The sequence below is a fragment of the Phyllostomus discolor genome, chromosome 2, assembly GCF_004126475.2.
Source record: "Phyllostomus discolor isolate MPI-MPIP mPhyDis1 chromosome 2, mPhyDis1.pri.v3, whole genome shotgun sequence".
In the NCBI taxonomy this organism is placed as follows: domain Eukaryota; kingdom Metazoa; phylum Chordata; class Mammalia; order Chiroptera; family Phyllostomidae; genus Phyllostomus; species Phyllostomus discolor.
In genome coordinates this window covers 1,502,788-1,521,820 of record NC_040904.2, presented here as the reverse complement: position 1 = coordinate 1,521,820, position 19,033 = coordinate 1,502,788, and the positions used below count along the sequence as shown (strand labels likewise).

The 19,033-nt window shown below is 64.9% G+C and overlaps 1 protein-coding gene across 1 annotated transcript in view; it reads left to right on the top strand.

Annotated features, from left to right (window-relative positions):
- The first annotated feature begins 885 nt into the window (after positions 1–885).
- URB1 (URB1 ribosome biogenesis homolog) overlaps positions 886–19,033 on the top strand; it is a 43,430-nt gene continuing 25,282 nt past the window's right edge. Inside the window, exons 1-14 of the mRNA XM_028503906.2 lie at positions 886–1,158; positions 3,328–3,467; positions 4,268–4,419; positions 5,443–5,575; positions 8,175–8,271; positions 9,690–9,775; positions 10,667–10,792; positions 11,465–11,589; positions 14,521–14,716; positions 15,785–15,922; positions 16,228–16,401; positions 17,017–17,152; positions 17,681–17,797; positions 18,611–18,723. Of these exons, the coding sequence (XP_028359707.1) occupies positions 1,017–1,158; positions 3,328–3,467; positions 4,268–4,419; positions 5,443–5,575; positions 8,175–8,271; positions 9,690–9,775; positions 10,667–10,792; positions 11,465–11,589; positions 14,521–14,716; positions 15,785–15,922; positions 16,228–16,401; positions 17,017–17,152; positions 17,681–17,797; positions 18,611–18,723 (1,875 nt within the window). The 5' untranslated portion in view covers positions 886–1,016. The remainder of the gene's footprint in view (positions 1,159–3,327; positions 3,468–4,267; positions 4,420–5,442; positions 5,576–8,174; positions 8,272–9,689; positions 9,776–10,666; positions 10,793–11,464; positions 11,590–14,520; positions 14,717–15,784; positions 15,923–16,227; positions 16,402–17,016; positions 17,153–17,680; positions 17,798–18,610; positions 18,724–19,033) is intronic.

Genomic DNA, 19,033 nt, shown 5'->3' with positions numbered 1-19,033 from the left:
TTGTGGCCTACTGGAGCACAGAACCAAGCACTGATGAAGCCATTGAAAAAATGCACCAGCCCGGTTTTGCTGATTCATGTATACCTCCATGTTATTTCAGAGCATTTAACGCGGCTCTCAAGTCAACGTCTTGCAAAAACACCCAGTACTCTTCCCTGCCGTCAAAGTCGTTTTTTATACATTGCATTGCGTTCTCAGCTCAGGGCTCCCCCGCAGTTAGGTAGGGCTGGCTTTGCGGTCCCCGTTTGAAGGACGGACCTTAGACGTGGAGGCCGCCGCAATGTCCACCAGGGGCCACGGTAGACACCAGGTCGCTTGTTCCTCGCCTCCCACCTTGCACGCCGAACGGGGTCACTCACGTCCTCCCATCAGTTTGGGGGCGGAGGTCAGTCTGGTTCTGGGTGTGAGATGCGCTGCAGGTCACGGTTAGGGGCGCCCGCACGACCCTCGGCCCCGGTGCCGGTGCGAGGACCTCCCGCATCAGCCCGCCTGGCACTTAGCGGGGCTCGGGCACCCTCCCGGCCAACCCGCAGTGCCCCCAAGGGGCAAGGCATCCCGCCGCGGACCACACAAGCTCTCCCAGGGACACCGCTGAGCTGGCTGGCGCTGCCGCTCCGGCGCGCCCAGCCAGCTCGTGCCCTGCGGGAGCGAAGGATCCGGGCTCTTCCCGCCAGGGACTCGAGAGGGCCGCCGGGGCAGGAGGCGGCGTGCAGAGTCCGCTGGTCCCGAGCGGTGAGCGAGCCAGCGAGCACCCACCTACAACCCAACCTTCCGCGCGCCCGCGAGTGCAGCCCACAGGCCCCGCCCCACGAGTCCCGCCCTGCAAAGGTCCCGCCCCTTCCTCCAGTCCCGCCCTGGTCCCGCCCCTTCCGCCGGCCATTCTTCCGGGGCCCGGCGTCTTCCGCCAGGCTCCGCCCCTTCCTGCGCACGTGTGGGCTGCAGTCCGCACCTGCGGCCGGTGAGTCCTCGCCGCGGGTCCGCAGGTGTGGAGCCCGACGCGGCCCCGCCGCCTCGCCATGGGGGTCCCCAAGAGGAAGGCCCAGGACGGCCCGGACGGCGCGGCGTCCCCCGCGGGCGCAGCCAAGCGGGCCCGCACCGAAGAGCTCACGGGCGTGCGCTTCAAGACTCAGCTGAAGGACCCGCAGACCGCGGGGCCGGGTGAGTGCGGGCGGGCCGCGGCGGGGGAGCGCGTGCGTGCGGAGCGGCCCCGGGCCGGGGTGTCCGCGCTGTGGGACCGGTCGGTCGTCGTGTCCCAGACGCAGCCCGTCCTTTCTGCAGCTCTGCGGTTAGCCGCGGGCCGGGGCCTCCCCTCCCGATTTGCAGACGAGAAACTGAGGCCCCGGCGGTCTGGCGTCCGGGGCCCCAGGGCCTCGCGGGGTCGGTGCGCGGCGCTTCCTTGCCTTGTGCAGTCGGCGAGCGACCCTGGAAGGCGACTGGTGTGCTTGTGACAGCTCGGGACGGCCCCACATGTCTCCCTCGCCCGGGCAGCAGCCCTCCGCGAACTCTAAATCCGCTTCACTGCAGTCGTTAGGGAAGGAAACAGGTGTGGCGATTCACAACAACTGTGTGTCGCGTCCCGATGGCGACGCGGGGGACTGCACCGTTCGCAGCAGCGTTGGCCCCCCAACCTCCCCCAGCCTGGAGCCTCCACCGGGACTTGTCAGCTGGCTGGAACTGGGCCGGTGGCCGACAGGGAGCAGACGCTGTGACTTCGCTCTTGGGACAGTGCGATGCCCTTCACAGGGCCGTTAGAAAGCAGCCGGGTTGTGAGGGAAACACAGTTGCACGGCCGCAGTGTGGAGCGCTGGTGCTGTGTCAAAACAAACGGTGACTGGGTTTCTCCCGGGTGAGGAAGTTGTTAAAGGAACGGCCAGAATACTGGCCTGGATGGGTTCCCCGTTTGTGCCGCCCAGATTTTTGTCTGTAAATGCTGCCTGCCGCCGCTAAGCAGTGCTGGGACGACGAGGCCTGCTTTAGTGGAGACGTGCCCGTTTCAGTCACTCGTTCATGTGTCCGTGGTTTTCTAGGGGAGAGAGAAAACGGTGAGTAAAGAGCAGACAGGGCCCCGCCACCGTGAGCTCACGCCAAGTCCAGTGGGGGCGGCGGGTGAAGGCACCTGTGCGCTGTCCTGGTGTCCGGGGGCCCGTGTGTCTTCTGGTGGGAGAGGCAAGAAGGCTCCTGGAGGACGTGGCTTTTCAGCAGAGGTGCAGGATGGGGCAGGGACAGGGACAGGGACCCTCTGCCAGAGGAAAGCGTGCTTCTCAGAGATGACAGCCACGTCCGTGCGGTTGTGCTCCGAGAGTCTCCTGACACTCAGGTGCGCGTCTGCACAGGTTTCTGTGGACACTGGCTGGCGGGTGCAGGGGAGAGGCTGGGGGCGTGGCTGGGGCCATGGTGTCTGTCTCCTGGGGGTTGGGTGGGCTTGTGTCTGAATTTGGTTGCCAGTGCACATTCTCTCTCCCTTTTGGTGTGTCCCTGTCACTTCCTGTGGCAGCATGGCCTCCCGGGAAGTGGACTTGGTAGGTGTCAGGGAACTGTCTCCATCCAGGTGTGTTAGGGACGTGTTGTTTCCAGCTACAGTGAGATGTGAGTGACACATGCGTGAGTTTAAGGTACATTTGATGCGTGCGTATGCTGTGAAGTGAACACAGGAAGGTTAGTTAACAAGGCCGCTCCCTCACATAATCACCTCTTTTGCGGTGAGAACATTTCAGACTTATTCTCTTAACACTTGCAAGCACATACACAGTACTGTTAACTGGAGCCTCCATGCTGAACGCCGGACCCCCGGAACCCCCCCCGCGACCCCCATACTCGCCTCTCAGCCGGAGGTTTGCACCCTGTGACCTGCATCTCCCCATTTTCCCTCCACCACCCCCTCCCTGCCCTGGCAACCTCCACTCCACTCCGCTTCTGTGAGGTCAGCTTTTTTCGCTTCTTTGTCTGACTTACTCCACTAACACGGTCTATACATGTTGCAAAAGGCGGGATTTCCTTTTTTAAGGCCGAATGTGTGTGTGTGGATACATGGCAGAGGTATAGCACCTTTTCACTCTCTGATCATCGCACCCCAAGGTGTGGGGGTGGGGAGCGGAGTGCTGCGGGCAGGCTGCCTGGGCGGAGAAGGCCCGTCCTGCTGCGTGGGAACTGGGTCGGAGCGCCGATCCCCCAGCTGTGCGTGGCGGCTGTGCTCCCCACCTCAGCTGGCGGAGGGTCCAGTCACCCGGATGCTCCTGCCGGATGCCCCCCACTCCACCCATGTCCGGAGCGGCTGCGAGTGCCTCTGGGGGGACTGTCCCTGTTAACATGTGAACGTCACTGTTTCAGCCCTGGAGGCGTTTGTCCGTGCGGCCAAGACGCTCCCGCGGGAGGACGTGTACGACGTCGTGGAGGGCTACGTCAAGATCTCCGTCGAGTGTGCGGAGGTGTTCCAGCTCCTGAGCGGGGAGAAGCGGCCGGAGAGTGAAGTACGTTCCTCCCTCCCGCCCGGCGGAGAGAGGGCAGGGCTGGTGCTGCCGCCGCAGCCTCGCGCTCCATGAGGAGAGTTGTGCCGCGCCGCCGCGCTGTGCGTGTGCGGTGTGCTCCCACATGGTGTGTGCACGGTGCACGGGATCACTGTGTCCATGGCGTGTAACCACACGTGGCACAGTGCCGCTCGTCTTCCAAGCATGGCCAGCTTTCTGCAGGAAACGGCGCTTCGGCCCAAGCCGTGTGGGGCCCCTGGCTCTGGCATCGGGACCCTGGAAAGCGTTCCAGTGGGGAGCACTTCTTACTGGAGAATGTGCCCTCAGCAAGGGTCACGGGTTCCTGATCCCCAGGCCCTGGCCTTCGGCATCGTTCGTTTTGACAAAAGGGACGTAGGCGAAAATCGTGTGTCGCAGATGCAGACAACACACTGAGTTGACTCGTTTTCCGGTCCCAGAGATGGTCAGAACTGGGGCTGTCTGGGGGCCTTTGAAGCCTCAGGGTCGCCGTGGGGCCGCTGCAGCCCTGAGCGTCCCCCAGCAGGGAGGCCAGGCGTCAGCAGAGGTGTCTGTGGGCACTCGTTCAGTGTGGTCGAGAGCCGGCAGTTCTCTGTTCAGCATCACGGTGGGAACGAGAGTGACTCCAGAGCCCGCTACGCTGCCGCCTCCCCGTCCCGGCTCAGCACCCAGGGCGCCGCCCTGTGAGGCGGAGGTTTCCAGCCTGCGGGTGGCTGGGGGCGCGGCAGCAGGCTGGCGGGGGGAGAGAAATGAGAGACTCACGAGCGTTTCAATGGCCTCTGCAGATGCTGTTGATACTCGAGGTGTTCGAGGCCATATTGCTGCGGACGGCCAGCGACCTGTCCCATTTGCACATCGTGGGCACCAGCGTTGTGAAGAAGCTGCTGAACAACCACATGAAGCTCATCTGCGAGGCCCTGTACGCCTCGGGCTACAGGTAGGTCACGCCCCTGCTCAGCAGGGCGCCTCGGCCGGCTCCAGCAGCTCCCCACACACGTGTGTCTGTGCCCTTCCCTCCCGGGGCGTGGGGCCGAGCCCTGTCGGGACTCGGGCTGCCGGCTCACGCCGACTCCTCCACCAAGGTTGCTGTCCTTCCTGCTCGGCCGCCCTCCTTGTCATGCTGGGGTCGCTCCGGCATTCTTGACACCCCCCCCCCCCCCCCGGGACCTTCACGGCTCCTTCCTCTCTGCCTTCAGGGAGGCCTTGGAGCCACCTCCGTCCGCTGTCGCTCTCTGCCCCCTTAGCCTGCGGGGGGTGGGGGGGGGGGACTTGCATCTGAACGTGTGTTTGCACCGCCCTGGCTCAGCGCCGCAGCCACGTCAGCCTGCCGGCTGCCTCCCTCCCTCTGCCGGGACGCAGGGTGCCGGTGGTCGGGCCTCGACCGCCTTCCCAGCACCCAACACAGCGCCCAGAGAGTGTGTGGGGGGGGGGTGCTGGGCCAACCGCAGGGCCAGCAGAGGGGAACTCCAGCCTCGGGGACGCCCTCGCTGTCCCGTCACAGCCGGGGTGGTTGGGGGGGGGGCAAGGCCTTCCCCCAAATGGGACCACGGACCGGACGGGGGAGTGGCCATCTTTGTGGCTCACGCCCTGTGTTCTTGGGTCCTCCTCAGACGCAGGGTTTTTGTCTGTATTCGAAGCTTTTATTTTTTTTCTATTTTTTTTATTTTAATCATTGTTCAAGTACAGTTTTCTGTCTTCTACTCCCATTCCAGCCCACCCACCATCCCTCCCATTACCGCCCTCCCCCTAGTTTTTGTCCATGTGTCCTTTAAATTTGTTCCTGTAAACCCTTCCCATTCTCCCCTGAAATTCCCTCTTCTCTCCCCTGTTGGGGTTTTCAGAGCGTATGCCCGCTTATCTCCTCCCCTCCCTCTTCTGACGTGGGGACGGCAGGCCGCGGGTGGCTCTGCGCCCCAGCCCGCCCCAGCCGGCCTCCTTGCCCCCTCGCCTCCCCCCGCAGGATGGCCCGGGCCTGCCTGAACCTCCTGACCGCCATGGTGACCCAGGGCCCCGAGGCCGCCAGGGACGTCTGCGGCCGCTTCGATCTGAACAACAAGGCCTTGCACAGCCTGGTGACCAGGAGGGGCCTGAAGGTGAGCCCCCGGCGCCTTGGGCTCCCCGAGTGTTTCCTTCCCCACTGGGGCCGCAGGTTCTCCTCTCTCCCGGCTTGGTCCCCACGTGCCGGGGACAGAGGCCTGTGTGGAGTGCCGCGTGCTGGGGTGGCCCCTGTGGCCTTGGGGGCGGGAGGGCCTCACTCCCTGCTCCCCTGGCCGAGCCCAGAGGATGGGGGGTCGTCTGAGGCCTGCTGCTCGGGCTCAGCGTTTCGGGGCCTCCCCGGCCTGTCAGTGAGTGATGGGCCTCAGCTCGGTGGCCTCACGGCGTGGAGCCTGGGGGGGGGGGACTCGGCCTCGGGCACCTGTCAGCACTCTGTCCCCTTTGGAGAAGCCCCTTCAATGTAGAAGCCAGGACGTCATCGGAGGGGTGCTCCTCGCTCTGTGACAGTTCTCGTGCCTCCCAGGGTGTCCTGTGGGAGAGGAGCTGGCTTGTCCACAGGGAAGGACGTGTGACGTTGGCGTCGGGGCCGTAGGAACTGCTCCCGGTGGCTCCGGCCAGGGAGGACGTCGCCCCGAGGCGCAGGCCAGGGGCAGGTTGTTCGAGCTCGTCCTGCCTTCCGAGCCACGGCCGCCCCCTGCTGACACGCCTGTGCCGAGGGCAGCCTGGAGCCAGTTGCTGCCCCCTCTGCCTGGGGCGGGGGGGGGGGGGCTCACGCTTGTGGTTGGCTTCTGCCCCCCGACGTGCCCTCGTTCTCTGACTTCCAGGGACCGGTGTCCCCCCAGCGCCGGGTGACTCCTGGGGCTCCGGGCAGGGGGGGGGGGGGGTTGGCGTGACGAGGCTCTCTTGGAATTGCGAGTGGGTGTCCTCTGAGGGACGGTGGCACGTGGGGGCTGGGCTGTTTGAGAGTCACAGGCCCTGTCCAGTGCTCGGGGCCCTGGTGTTTCACTGTGTCTCTGGGAAAAGGAGTGTGTGCGCTCCAGGCACGCCAGGGCAGCCATCGCAGGCGGTCCCGCCTGCCGTCAGCAGGCCGTGGGCATCATTGGGGCCCCCACCCTTTCCCCCCGCCCCCGGCTCCCCTGACCTCTAAGTGCAGTGCAGGTCAGTCCCCGGCCACCCACCGAGACACTTGAGGGACAGCCCCCAGGGCGCTTTGCTTTCTGCTGTGTGTCCTCCCCCGAGTTCCTTCAGCCCCTGGTGTGTTGGGGAATTGGTTTCCGGGCGTCAACAAAGTCTGCGGTGTGGAGGGAGTGTCAGGGACGCGGACAGGGGGACAGCCGCACAGTGAGCCCCAGTGCCTGTCCCCAGCTTCAGACACTGTCCCTCCCACTTCCTGTGTGTTCCTGGGTGCCTGTCACAGCTGGTCCCTCTCGGGCGTCCTGTCTCACCCTAAACTCGCCCCCCCCCCCACCAGAACAGTTCCTTGGTGTCATCCGCTGCCCAGCTGTGTCCCCATCTGTCCCCACCCGTCTCACACGTGACGCGCCCTGCGTGCTCAGATCAGGGTCGAGACCGGGCCACATGTTCTCCGCATCTTTTGAGTTTTTTGCCGCCCCCCCCGCCCCCCTTTTTGTGGAGAGAATCATTGAGGCCTCATGAAGAGAGGGATTGTGGGTATTTTTCATGCAGCCAAAGAAGGCTTCGCTGAAAGTCCTCTTCCGAAGGGCGGTTTGACCAAATACCTTCTGGCCTGTTTTGGACGGCGTTCTGGAACAAGCTGTCAGGGCTGGGACGCCTCCTTCCTGGGATAATAGCCTATGACGTCACGGGGCAGAGACGAGGGCACAGGGCCTGCTTGCCTTTGATGGAGGTTGCTGGGGGGCGGGGGCAGATGGGGGAGTGGGAGGCGGGGCTGCAGCTGGGGAGGGGCAGGTGCTGCCTCGGGCGCGGGAGGACTGGCTGGCTCCTCCCCTGCGGCAGGAACCCAAGGTCTTCCTACGCAGGACGTGAGGTCTGGGTTCCCTCGTAGTTCGCACTCACTGCCCAGGGCCCTCCAGGGGCTCTGCGCCGGCTCGGCTGTGTCCACGCAGAACAGAAGCCTCTAGAATGGCAGGTGACTGGGACCGGCATTGGGGCCCTGACTGCCAATACTTCAGTGGACAAAAAGTAGAAATGAAAACCCCGAACCAGTGGGACCTCCCCAGGTAGCTGCGGGTCCTCACTGTCAGGGCTGTCGCCTGCGGGCGGCTCCCATGGCCATCCTGGGAGGCCGCGCTGGGTTGCCATAGGACAGCTCCTGTGCTGGGGTGTCTGCGGTCCGTTCGTAAAACCTGAACACCAGGCGCTGCCTCCTCGGCGCCTCAGCAGCCGCAGCACCAGTCTCTCCACTCCTTCGGGCTCTCGAAAACTGGGCTGCGCCATTCACTGGTCACTGAGGGTCTTCCGCTGGAGGCCACAGTGGTCTGCGGGCTCGCAGTGCCGGTGCGGTGCGGTGGGCAGGGTTTGTCCACCCTTCTGGTTCAGGAAGCGCCCGGAAGGGAAGGGCGAGAGGGGCAGCGGGGGATGGAGCAGGGAGCACGGAGGACACCCTTCCTTTGCACCGACAGCCGCCGGGGGTGGCCAAGCCCAGGAGGCCTCTGTGACTTTGGGGCGGGAGGGGCTTGTGTGGCTGCTCACGTGACCCTGGTCTCCCGCCCCCAGGGCACGCACGACGTCCGGCTGGCGTACATCCAGTTTGCCCTGGCCTTCCTGGTTGCCGGAGACGACAGCACGGTGCTGCAGGTGCTGGAGCTGAAAGGTGGGTGAGCCTGCAGCGAGGCGGGCGGGAGAGCCCCCCCCCCCCCCCCGCACAGCGGTTCTCCAGGTGAAAGCAGTCTGGAGCCTTGTGCGGGTGAGAGCGGAGGGGCGGGGCTCCTGGAGTCCCCACAGAGGACTGGTGCAGGCACAGAGACCCCGCAGGCCGTCCTGGCCCTGGCCCTCCTCGGAGCTGGTGTGTGAGCCGGGAAGTGCAGTCGCTGTGGCGGCTCTGCCTCGTGTACAGCGTGTCAGGGGGTGCAGCCGGACCCTGCTGTCACCTTCCCACAAGGCTGGTGCAGTTTCATCAGCTGGCGCCTGCTCCAGTTTCGCCGGGACACTCGGTCCTGTGGCCAGGGCCAGCACCTGGGCCCTGCACCGCACGGGCTGCCGTGCAGCGTGGTCCCCTGGGTCCGGCCCTACACACGGGGGGCCTTTCCTCTCCTTAAGGGCTCCACGGGCCGTTGTCCACACGGCGCGGGGCCGGGGGGCGTCAGGTCCTGCGGGCGCTGGCCACACCCTCCCCCGCACACTCCCGCCAGTCCTCGCCGGGTCCTTCCCCGAAGGAGAGGGTCGAGGATGTGGGTGGAGGTTTGCTGAGGAGCCTCTTCTCCTGCTGGTGGAAACGGGCTCGCTCGCCGCCAGCAGGGCTCACCGAGGGCGGGCGGGGGGCGGGGGCGGGGAGCTGCCGCCAGAAAGGAGGCGCAGGTGCGCTCACGGGCGACCCCAGAAGCAGTCGCATGAATGCCGCGTGCGAGCCCCCTCCAGCAGAAGTGAGACAGCGCACAGTGTGGCCACGCCGAAGGCTGGCGGCCAGCCGGCGGTGACCCAGCGGCCAGCAGTGCGGACCTTCCCGGTGGGCTGTGGCGGGCGGTCGCGTGGGCGTGTCTGGTGTTTCCGGTTTTGCTTCCTGTGAGAGTCCCGGGCCTGCCCGTGCAGAGAGTGTGCGCCCGTCGGCACGTGTGGAGGGAGTGAGGCTGGACACGCCCTCGTGCCCGGCCAGTGTCCCCGGTCACTGAGTGACGGTGCGGGCCCCCACGGGGACCCCAGGCCCGCCCAGCAGTCAGGGAAACGGCGGCCGTCTCCGTCTCGTCGGCTCCGTCTGGGGCGGGGCGGGCGAGCACGGGTTTGGGGAAACTGTGACCGCGGTGCGCACACCGTCTGTGCGACAGTCGGCGGCGTCCAGGTGACGTCACTGACGGCGACGTGAGAAGTGGGAGGACCCTGGACTCAGGAACCCGGAACTGAGACAGGGGATGTCCTGTCTCAGCGGGCGGCGGGGGCACGCCCCCTGCCGGCCGGAGGGCGGAGTTTCGGACGAGGCCGGAGGCCTCCGTTGCAGCGCAGTGTGAGAACTTGTGTTCTGTCGTGCTTTCACGCCCGCACTGTTCCCGAGTCTGATGCTTTGCCCTTCCCTTTCAGAGTTTATCCCTTGCATTTTTAGCTCAGGCGTGAAGGAGGACAGGCTCTCCACCGTCAACATCCTGCTGTCCACGCTGAAGACGAAGGTGCGTGTTTGCTCGCCACGTCTCCGCCCGCCGCCCCCTCCCGGGTCTCACGGGGACCCACGGCCGCGCATCCGGCTCACGCAGGCTGTCGCGTGGGCGGGGCGGAAAGCCGTCTCTAAAGCAGAGGCGCCACACTGCTGCTGACCACGCGCCCCCCCCCCAGCTCAGCGGAGCGTCAGGAGCGAGCCTGGGCAGCAGCGGGCTCTCGGCCGCTGCTGGCTGTGAACAGCTGGCAGTCCTCCCTCGCTCACGGCCCGACCTGTGCTCACTCGTGCGGTCCTGAGTTTCCTTTTACACGCGTGTGATGGAGCCCACAAACCCTGCCGCAAGGATCCCTGTCTTTTTTTTTTTTTTTTTTCATTTAAAGATTATATTTACTTATTTTTAGAGGGGAAGGGAGGGAGAAAGAGGAAAAACATCAGTGTGTGGTTGCCTCTCGTGCGCCCCCTACTGGGCACCTGACCTGCAGCCCAGGCCTGTGCCCTGACTGGGAATTACCCGCGACTCTTTGGTTCACAGGCTGGTGATCACTCCACTGAGCCGCACCAGCCGGGGCAGGACCCCGGTCTTCACTGTGGGTTGATTAGAGAAGCTCTCTAGCCCTCCTGTGCACACAGAAGCAGGTGCACCACTGTCTGAACAGAGTCTCAAAGGGGCAAACCCCCACCCCGATGAGTGTGTGCGCGTGTGTATGGGGGGGGGACAAAGGGACATGTCCCAGAGTCCTGGGGTGGTGGGCCTCTTGGTGACTTCGGTCTTGTCCTCACATCTCTCCCTTTTCTTGGCCCAGTGTTTTGTCACAAGCCTGTGTTATCTTTATAGTGGAAAAAGTCAACCAACGCTGTTCTTAAAACAGAACTCCTTGGACTTGGTTTGTTCCTCTGTTTTCAGGTGGTTCACAACAAGAACATCACGAAAACCCAGAAGGTGCGATTCTTCACCGGGCAGCTGCTCACCCACATTGCGTCTCTCTACGGCTGGAAGGGAACCGTCGATGTGGACCTGGAGAGCGCCGAGGTACCTGCCGCCCGCCACCTGCTGCCCGCCACCTGCCGCCCGCCGTCCACCAGCCCTGTGGCAGCGTAGGAGCCTCACGGCTGGAGACCGAGGACCTGCCTTTTTAAAAAATATTTTATTTGTTTGTTTTTCAAGAGAGGGGAAGGGAGGGAGAAAGAGGGAGAGAAACCTCAATGTGTGGTTGCTTCTCACACACCCCCTACTGGGGACCTGGCCTGCAACCCAGGCATGTGTCCTGACTGGGAATCGAACTGGTGACCCTTCGGTTTGCAGGCCAGCGGTCCATCGCTGAGCTGCACCGGCCAGGGTGCGCCTCCCTTTCACCGTTGCCTGCCTTTGGCCTGTGGCCACCTGTCTGGAGCATGTTTTGTGCGTCTGTTACCAGGAAGCCTCGGGGGCTCAATGAAACCACTCCCAAGTGTGGGGCTTTGTGGACAAGAACCAGAGAAATCCAGTTATTCTTAAGCTTATTTAAAAACACAGGTTTGAACCTGTCCCTTTCAGGAGTATTTTTTAATCTGGGTGTTTTTGTTTATTTTTTTGAAATGGCACCAAGAGTTGAACCGAAGGTGTCTCCTAAGTTGTGGCGGGGCGCACGGAAGCGGGTCTCTCCCCTGGGGCAGTTACGCAGGCCGACGCCCCCGGGTTCTCACTGCACCCTCTGACCCCCAGGGTCCGGCCGAGGATGCGGGGAAGGCCGCGGTGCGCGAGCTGGTGCACGGCTTCCTGCTGGACCTGTGCTGCTCGCTCAAGCACGGCATCAACTTCCACGACGCCTCCCTGGGCACCTCCAGCAGGTGAGGCGGGGCGCCCCCCCCCCCCCCACACACACACACGGGAGGGAGGGGCGTGTCCTCGGGAGTCCCGCCAGTGCAGTGGGACTGAAAGGGCCGGCTGGTGGTAAGAACCGGTGACAGAGACACTCCCTGGTTTCGGGGAGGGGGGTGGAGACCAGAGGACTTCTTGTGCATGTGCCCTCGGGGAAGAGCTCTCGGGGAGCAGTGGGCCTCCACTCAGGCAGGACACCAGGCACCCAGGGAGGTGCTTGGGCACCCAGGGGGCTGCTGTCACGCCCACTCGGAGGCCAGGCCCAAGACCAAGTCTGCATTCACCTTCCCACGGCAGGCTGCCCTGACACGGGCCTCAGCGCCATCCTGGGGCTGTGGGCAGCTGGGGGTTGGTCACTGTCCCTCCAGGTTTGCAGGGAGGCCAGGCCACCCACCCTGCGAGGGGCGGGCTTGGAGTGGAGTCCGGGGGTGGGGGCCTGGTCCCACACTGCCCCTCCGAACAGTGAGCCGCCCTCCTCAGGGCTGGCTGCGGACCACGAGGGTTTTAAAGCTCTGCTCGTCCGCTGGTCCCGTCTCATAACCGGGGCGGTATCGCCGACGCCACCCGCCCTGGGCATCAAGGCTGTGTTCTGCGTCTGGAGCACAGCCCCGTGCCGTCACTCTGACGGCCGCCGAGGCCTGCTGTCGGACACGGTGCCGGCCGGCTGCACTTTTCTGCTCGACTGTGAACACACAGGGGGTGTGGTCGCTGTGAGCGACTGGTTTCTACCTTTGGCGTTTTATCGTGAGGACGCAGATGGTTTGAGATGCTTTTCTCCTGTCAGGAAACGGGACAGCACGGTGGGGATTCTCCCTGCTCGTCTCGTGACCTTGGCCGTGTTTCAACTGAGGTGGTCGTGACTGAACTTGGACACGGTTTCTGTAGTAGATGCCATGCTTATACCACACAGTTCCCCCCACGTAGGTCCGTGACCTGGACCATCATGCAATGAGCCCACCCGGTCAGGCTGTGGCTGGGGTCTGCTCGCACAGGCTAGGGTGTGCTCGCACAGGCTGGGGTTGCTCCCAGCCCTGAGGCTGTGGGCAGAACACAAGGGTTTGTGCCTCGGGGGGGAGGGGACTTTTGCTTGCGGTGATGTTCAGGGAAAGCTGGAGAAGGCTGGAAGGCGTGTCCCCAGCGGTCCGAAGCCTCACTCCCTGTTGCGGCAGGTCTCCATGCTGATGTCCCGCCTCAGGGGGGCCTGCGCTGGGGGCCCCGTCCGAACTAGCCTGCTGTCGCTGTCTCAATGCCTGGCTTTGCTTCTGGCCGTGACTGGCCATGCCTCGTGTGCTTATTCACGTGCTCCTCTGGTACCTGGCGGGTGAGGATGGGAGCGGAGGCTGGCCCGCCATAGGGGCTTGATGGAAGCGAGGCATCAGGGTGTGGGCAGGGGTCAGCAGGCTGGCTCTCTGAGGGCCCGTGGTCAGTGTTTGAGGCGTGGCGGTCCTCACAGTCTCCCTGGGGACCGCTCCGCTGTGCCGTGGCAGTGCGCTCACAGTGTGGACATGAACCGTGGTGAGACTGTGCGCTGGGAAGCCTGGTCTACAGAGGCGGGCAGTGGGCCAGACTGGGATGAGCCTGCTGTGGTTGGGGGTGCGAGCAGGCTGCCTCTCGCCTCTGCCCCTCGTCTGTGAAGTGGAAATAGAAGGTCTGGCCTCTGCCGGGAGGAGGCGGGAGCAGGGCCCTGTGCTCCGGGGAAGAAGGTGCTCTGCACTGTTACATTGTTGCGGGGTGAAGCGCTCTGCATTGTTACAACGTTGCCGAGTGCCATGCTCCACGTCATTACGTTGTAGCTAATGAAGTGTTCTGTGTTGTTACATTGTTGCTGATTAAAGTAGTCACAGTATTTCTAGCACCCATAGACTGAGATTTCTGGTTCCATTCATTTGACAGCACATTGCAAAGCATGTTTTGCCTACGAACTTTTCATATTAAGAATTTTAAGTGTGTAAGAAGATGATTTTCTGATCAGAATTTTACTAATTTTTGAAAAACTTTCACTGAATGTGAAGCTTGTCCTATAGCACCTTAGACTTAGTCGGTTCATAGGGGGATACAAAATGGTGAGGTCCCAGACGCCAGCAGCATGGCATGCGTGTGGGGCGCCTTCACGGGTTTTCTGGGGTCCCGGGCTTTGCAGTGCCCAGCAGACGTGAAAAGGCTTCTTGTCTTAAACCATGTCTGGTGGGGGGGTCAGCCCAGGGCCCTGTGGTGTAGGCTGCGTACACCCTGGGCTGGTGGCCCCCCTCCTGCAGGTTGCAGTGTGCACGGGTTTTCTGGCTTCTTTTTTTTTTTTAATCTTCTTGAACTTTTGAAGACTGCCTCACACTGGGACAACTTTTGAAGATTTTCTTTCCTACATTGGCTTCGTTCAGCTGCCGGGTGGCGGCGCGGGGTGCGAAGGGAGGCGGGAACAGAGGGAGCAGGACGAAGGCCTCTCAGAAGCGACTGACGTCGTTGGCACTGCGGACCGCGGCAGTGCCGGAGCGTTTCACGTGAACGCAGCAGTGGTTTCAGAAGAGAGACGCATTTTCTCTGTTGTGCACTTGTGCGCCCCGCCCCTGCGTACTTGTTCACACGCCCAGCTTTTCCTGGGCGGGCAGAGGAGACGGGTGCGTGTGGCTGGGAGCGGGTCGTGCCCACCGATCTCGGGTCCGGCCCTTGCTTCCCACTGGCCTGACTCGGGCAGACGGGGAGGACCCCAGGTGGACGGACACGGGGTCCCTCCCTCTTCCTTGCAAGTCAGGTGGGGGGGGGCCCACAGGCCGTGAGAACACCCTGCTTTACGTATGCCATGAGAGACACTGGCCAGACACGGAACTGCCGGGGCCCAGGTGCTCATCCTGGGCTCTGCGTGGTGGCGTCCCCTGCTGAGCCCTCTCCCCCCCTCCCCCACCCAGAGGAGGGAACCTGACGCTGCTGCACTTCCTGCTGGGTCTGAAGACGGCAGCCGACGACGAGCTGGTGGCCGAGCTGGTGGTGAGCATCCTCCGAGTGTGCCCGGACCTGCTGAACAGATACTTCAAGGAGGTCAGCTTCTCCTTCCTCCCGAGAGCGAAGCCCACCTGGTCCAACAACATGAAGCTCCTGAGCAAGGTGAGACCCCGGGCGGGCCAAGCGGGTGGCCGGGTGCCGCACTGACCGGTCACACACCGAGCGTGAGGAACTTTCGGCCGGGCCTCTTCCGTGGCAGGGGGGAGGGGGTTGGCACAGCAGGTCACGTGACCCCGTGCCCTGTGCCCTCTGCCCTGTGCCCTCTGCCTGTCCGTCCCACTGTTCACGGAGCTCGGCTGCGAGGGTTAGAATAGACCTTTCGGGTCACTGGAGGTGGTTTCATGTTTTTCACCCAAATTTGCAGACAGCGGGTCATCACGAGCCCCACAGAGTGAGGCTGGCGTGAGTGGGGCGTCTGTGTCGGAGGGTCGTTTGTGAGGGCAGCTGTGTGAGCGGCTAGCACAGTGGCAGGCGGGCTGCGGCACAGGGGCCCGCTGCTTCCAGTGGACGCGAGGTCCCCTCCTCCTGACCAGAGGGGCCGGCGTCCCCTTGCCCACCAGTGAGGCCCCTCTGTCTCGCTCTCCGTCCGTCCATCTGTCTCTCGCACACTCACTGGTCCCTGGCCTGCCCGCTGCTGAAGTGTTGGGACCGTTTTTGCCCACCTCGCCCCGGGCAGGACCCTGCCGGGGCCGTCCGGGGAAGGGGGCAGGCGCATGGCGGCCTCTGTGGGCCAGGCCGGGCGTCGGTCCTCGCTCCCCTGCTCCCCGGCCGTGCATCCTGAGGGAAGTTACGGAACCGCTCGGGAGCCTCACGTGGCCGTGTGTAACCACGTCCTGTTGTCCCAAGTGCCGAAGGGAGAGCCTCGTCTGCCCGGTGCCCGGCGGGCGCTGCACCCGCGAGCGGTGTTGGGTCAGCTCGGGCGGAGACTCGTTTGCCCCCGGGGGCTCCAGAGGCTCCCGGGCCGGGGGCCGGGCTCTGCTCTGAAGGTCACCGCCCGGGAACGGCCGGTTTTGTGGCCCGGCTTCTCTGGCCAGTGGCTCTGCGGGCTGCTCTTCCGGGCCTGGGCCTGGGCCTCCTGCCACCAGGGCCACTGCGCCCGGGGGCCGGCTGTCCTGGGTTTGGCGCGTGGCCTCCAGCGCCCGCCCGCTCACCCGCTTCCTCCGCTCGTAGATCTACGAGGCCCAGCCGGACGTCTCCCGGGCCTTTCAGACCCAGGAGTTCATCCCTCTGCCCCGCCTGCTGGCCATGGTGATGGTGACCACCGTGCCCCCGGTGTGCAACAAGAGCATGTTCACCCAGGCCCTGAACGTAAGTGCTCGCTGCTTCTAGAACTTTCTCTGGCTCACTGTGTGCAGGGTATGTTTCTGAGGGCACCAGCCTGACATGCTGGGTGGCGGTTTGCCCGAGCCTCTGGGGCATCCCCTGCACCCCCCTCCAGAGAAGGGACGCTCCTGCCCTGGCGAGGCGGCAGCGGGCGCACCTCACGGCGGTGGGGTTTCTCTGGTGGGGGCCCGAGCAGGGGCCGGGGCAGGGGCCCAGAGGTGTGCCCCCCTACGGTGCAGCCTGCAGGTGCGTGCGGGTTCCACGGGTGCGGGTTTGCCGTGTCTCCCCAGCTGGACAGCAAGCCGGTGAAGCACACGGCCTTGGGCTTCCTCTCCGTGGTCCTGAGGAGGGCACTGAAGACCATTGACCACTGCCTGGGCGGCGAGGCCTGGCTGGAGCCCGGCGTGTACACGGCCCCGATGATGGAGGACTTCGTGCGGCTCTTCAGGGAAGCCCTGAGCAAGGTGCGCGCCGCAACCGGGCCGGCCTTCCTGTAGAAGCTTCCAGGGCTTTCTGGAATGCCAGCCAGATAGGGCACAGGGAGGGGGTGCAAGGTGAAGTGAAGGGGTCCGTTGGGTGGTCCTGGGGCCCCCCCCCCAGGCCCATCAGGAGGAGCTGGTGTCCCCCACCCCTCCCCCAGGCTGCTCCCGGGCTGGTGGGCGGGGCTGCTGGGAAGCCCCTCCGGCTCCCCCCCCCCACACACGTAGATTGTTCTGGTAAGTCAGGAAGGCCACTGGTCTGCACACCAGCCAGCTGCCCTGCAAGAGCCAAGGTCACGCTGGGCAGGCCCCTTCCAGAGAATCATAAGGAATTGTCCCTTTGTTCCCGAGGCCTTGCTCGGGTGAACGGGCCCTAAGGGACGTGTTGTAGTTACCAGACGTGCTTTCACCAAGGCCCGCTGCGCGCGGTTCCAGGAACGGGACCTGAGAACAGGGGGCCGGGGCCGGGGCCTGGTCCCCCGTGCCGTCCCCACGCGCGCACGCCTGGCCCCCGCCCCTCTGGTGTTCCCCTCGTCGGGGTTCTCCTCGCCCGTGTCTCCTCCTCGCTGATGTGGCTCCTTCCTCTCTCCTCCCTCGCAGATTCTACCAGACCTGAACACCATCGTGTGGGTCTGGCAGTCGCTCAGCAAACAGGGCGCAAAGCAGGACGACGAGAAAGAGAGAGGAAAGAAGCGGGACGGCGGGGCTCCTGCGGCCTGCGAGGCGCCCCCGTGTGGTGAGGGCTGGCGCGGCGGCGGGCAGCGAAGGGGCCGGTGTGCCGAATGCTAACGTGTCGCAGACGGGCCGGGCCTTTCCGGGGGGGGCCCTTCTGGTGGGGTGGGGGGGCCCTCCCACGTTGTGCAGGTGGCAGCGGCCGCATGGTCCCCGATAATCAGATTCGGGGGCACAGACCTTGTTACCAGCCCGGGTGGGGACTTTGTGTCCTGTGTCTGTGTCCTGCTCACCACCCCCACCCCAGGGCCCAGTGGGGCCGGCACTGCGGGGTGTCCCGCTGTTCAGAGGACACAGAGCCACAGGGACACCGTGGCCTTGACCTGCCCCAGTCACAGCACTGAAGTGGGGACGTGGACCGGGGCCGTCGGCACAGCCTTGACCTTCACTGTGTGCACCCAGGAGTGGGGGAGGGGGTCTGTCCGCGGGCAGGTGGCCGGGCTGGGTCGCGGGTGCCCGACCGCGTGCCGCTCGCCCGCGGAGGGCGGGGCGGTGCGCTCCCTCCTCACGGAGCCGCTTCCCTCCGGCCCAGACGACGCGGAGACCGTCCTCCTGCGAGCCGCCCTGCTCCAGACCGTCTGCCTGTACCAGAAGGTGGTCCCGCACGTGGTCACGCAGTACAACTTCGACTTCAGCAAGCTCCTGAGAGGTGCGGTTCCGGCGTGGACGGGGCCCGCCGGGCTGCGAGTCCGCACAGACCCGTGTGGTCAGACGGCCCGTCTGCCTGCGTCGGCAGCAGGGGACGCCCAGGGGCAGCGGGAGAGGGGACCAGCAGGCGGCCCGAGCTGCTGCCACGGCGCCCAGCAAACCCGGCCAGGGACCTTCCCCGAGGGGCGGGGGACGGGCCCCAGGGGGTGCTGTCCATTCTCGCAAAGGCACTCCGGCGAAGCCACGCGCTTTACTGGCAAGTCAGAGTCTGTCTCACACCGTGCCCGTAGGCGGAGTGCAGCCTGCCCTGTGGCGTCTCCTCCATGGGGACGTATGTCCCAAGGGGTCGCCTCTGTGCTGGGGCCTCGGGAGAAGCCTCGCAGCTCCCGGGTGTGTCCAGGCCGTGGGGGGGGGGGGGGGGCTGCCCTTTGCTGGGGAAACAGGAAGTTGACTTGTATGGGCCGTCTGTGTGGGGCGGCTGTGTCCTTCCTGTGCAGGAGAAGCCTGGACACGGGGCCAGAGGGCAGGGCCCCGCCTCAGGTGCCGCCATCTGCTCAAGGTCCGGGGTCTGGGGGCCAGGCCCGCGCCCCCACCGGGGGTGATGGGAGCAAGAGATGGTGGGCGGGCGGGTGGGGGCGGCACCAAGCTGTAGGGGGAGGTCAGTGGGCCGAGTGGCAGGTGGGGTTCGGCTCCTTGTTGGGGGTTGGGCTGGGCTTGTGGGGGGGCGACCCCAGGACGGTGAACCTGCGTCCGTCCACCTTTCTGGGCCTGGCACCCGCCCCCCCACGACCTGACTGCCCTTTCCCCGCCGCAGGCGTCATCTCCGAGCAGGGCCTCCGCGCGCAGGTGCCCCCCGTCCTGCAGCACCACATCCTGAAGGTGGCCCTGGAGCTTCCCGCCAGCAAGTTCGCGTGGCTGCGGGCCCAGGTGGGATGCGAGCTCTCTGACCTCCGTCCGCGGCGCACCTGCAGGCTTAGCTGCGGGCTCACCTGCTGGGGGCGGCCTGCTGGGGCGGGGAGGACCCTGCAGGTCGGGGGCACCGAGGGGGACAGTGAGGGTCCCTGTTTTGGGGGGACCCCCGCAGAGCAGAGGCCCGGTCCCGGTTCATGAACCCGGAGGCCCGTGACTCCGCTTTTCCAAAACAAGGCGCCTAGCCGAGAACACGGCACTGCCGGGCGCCGGCTGTTTTGTGCTTTTCGTCTTGGCTATTTCACTTCTTTTTTTCTTTCTTTTTCCA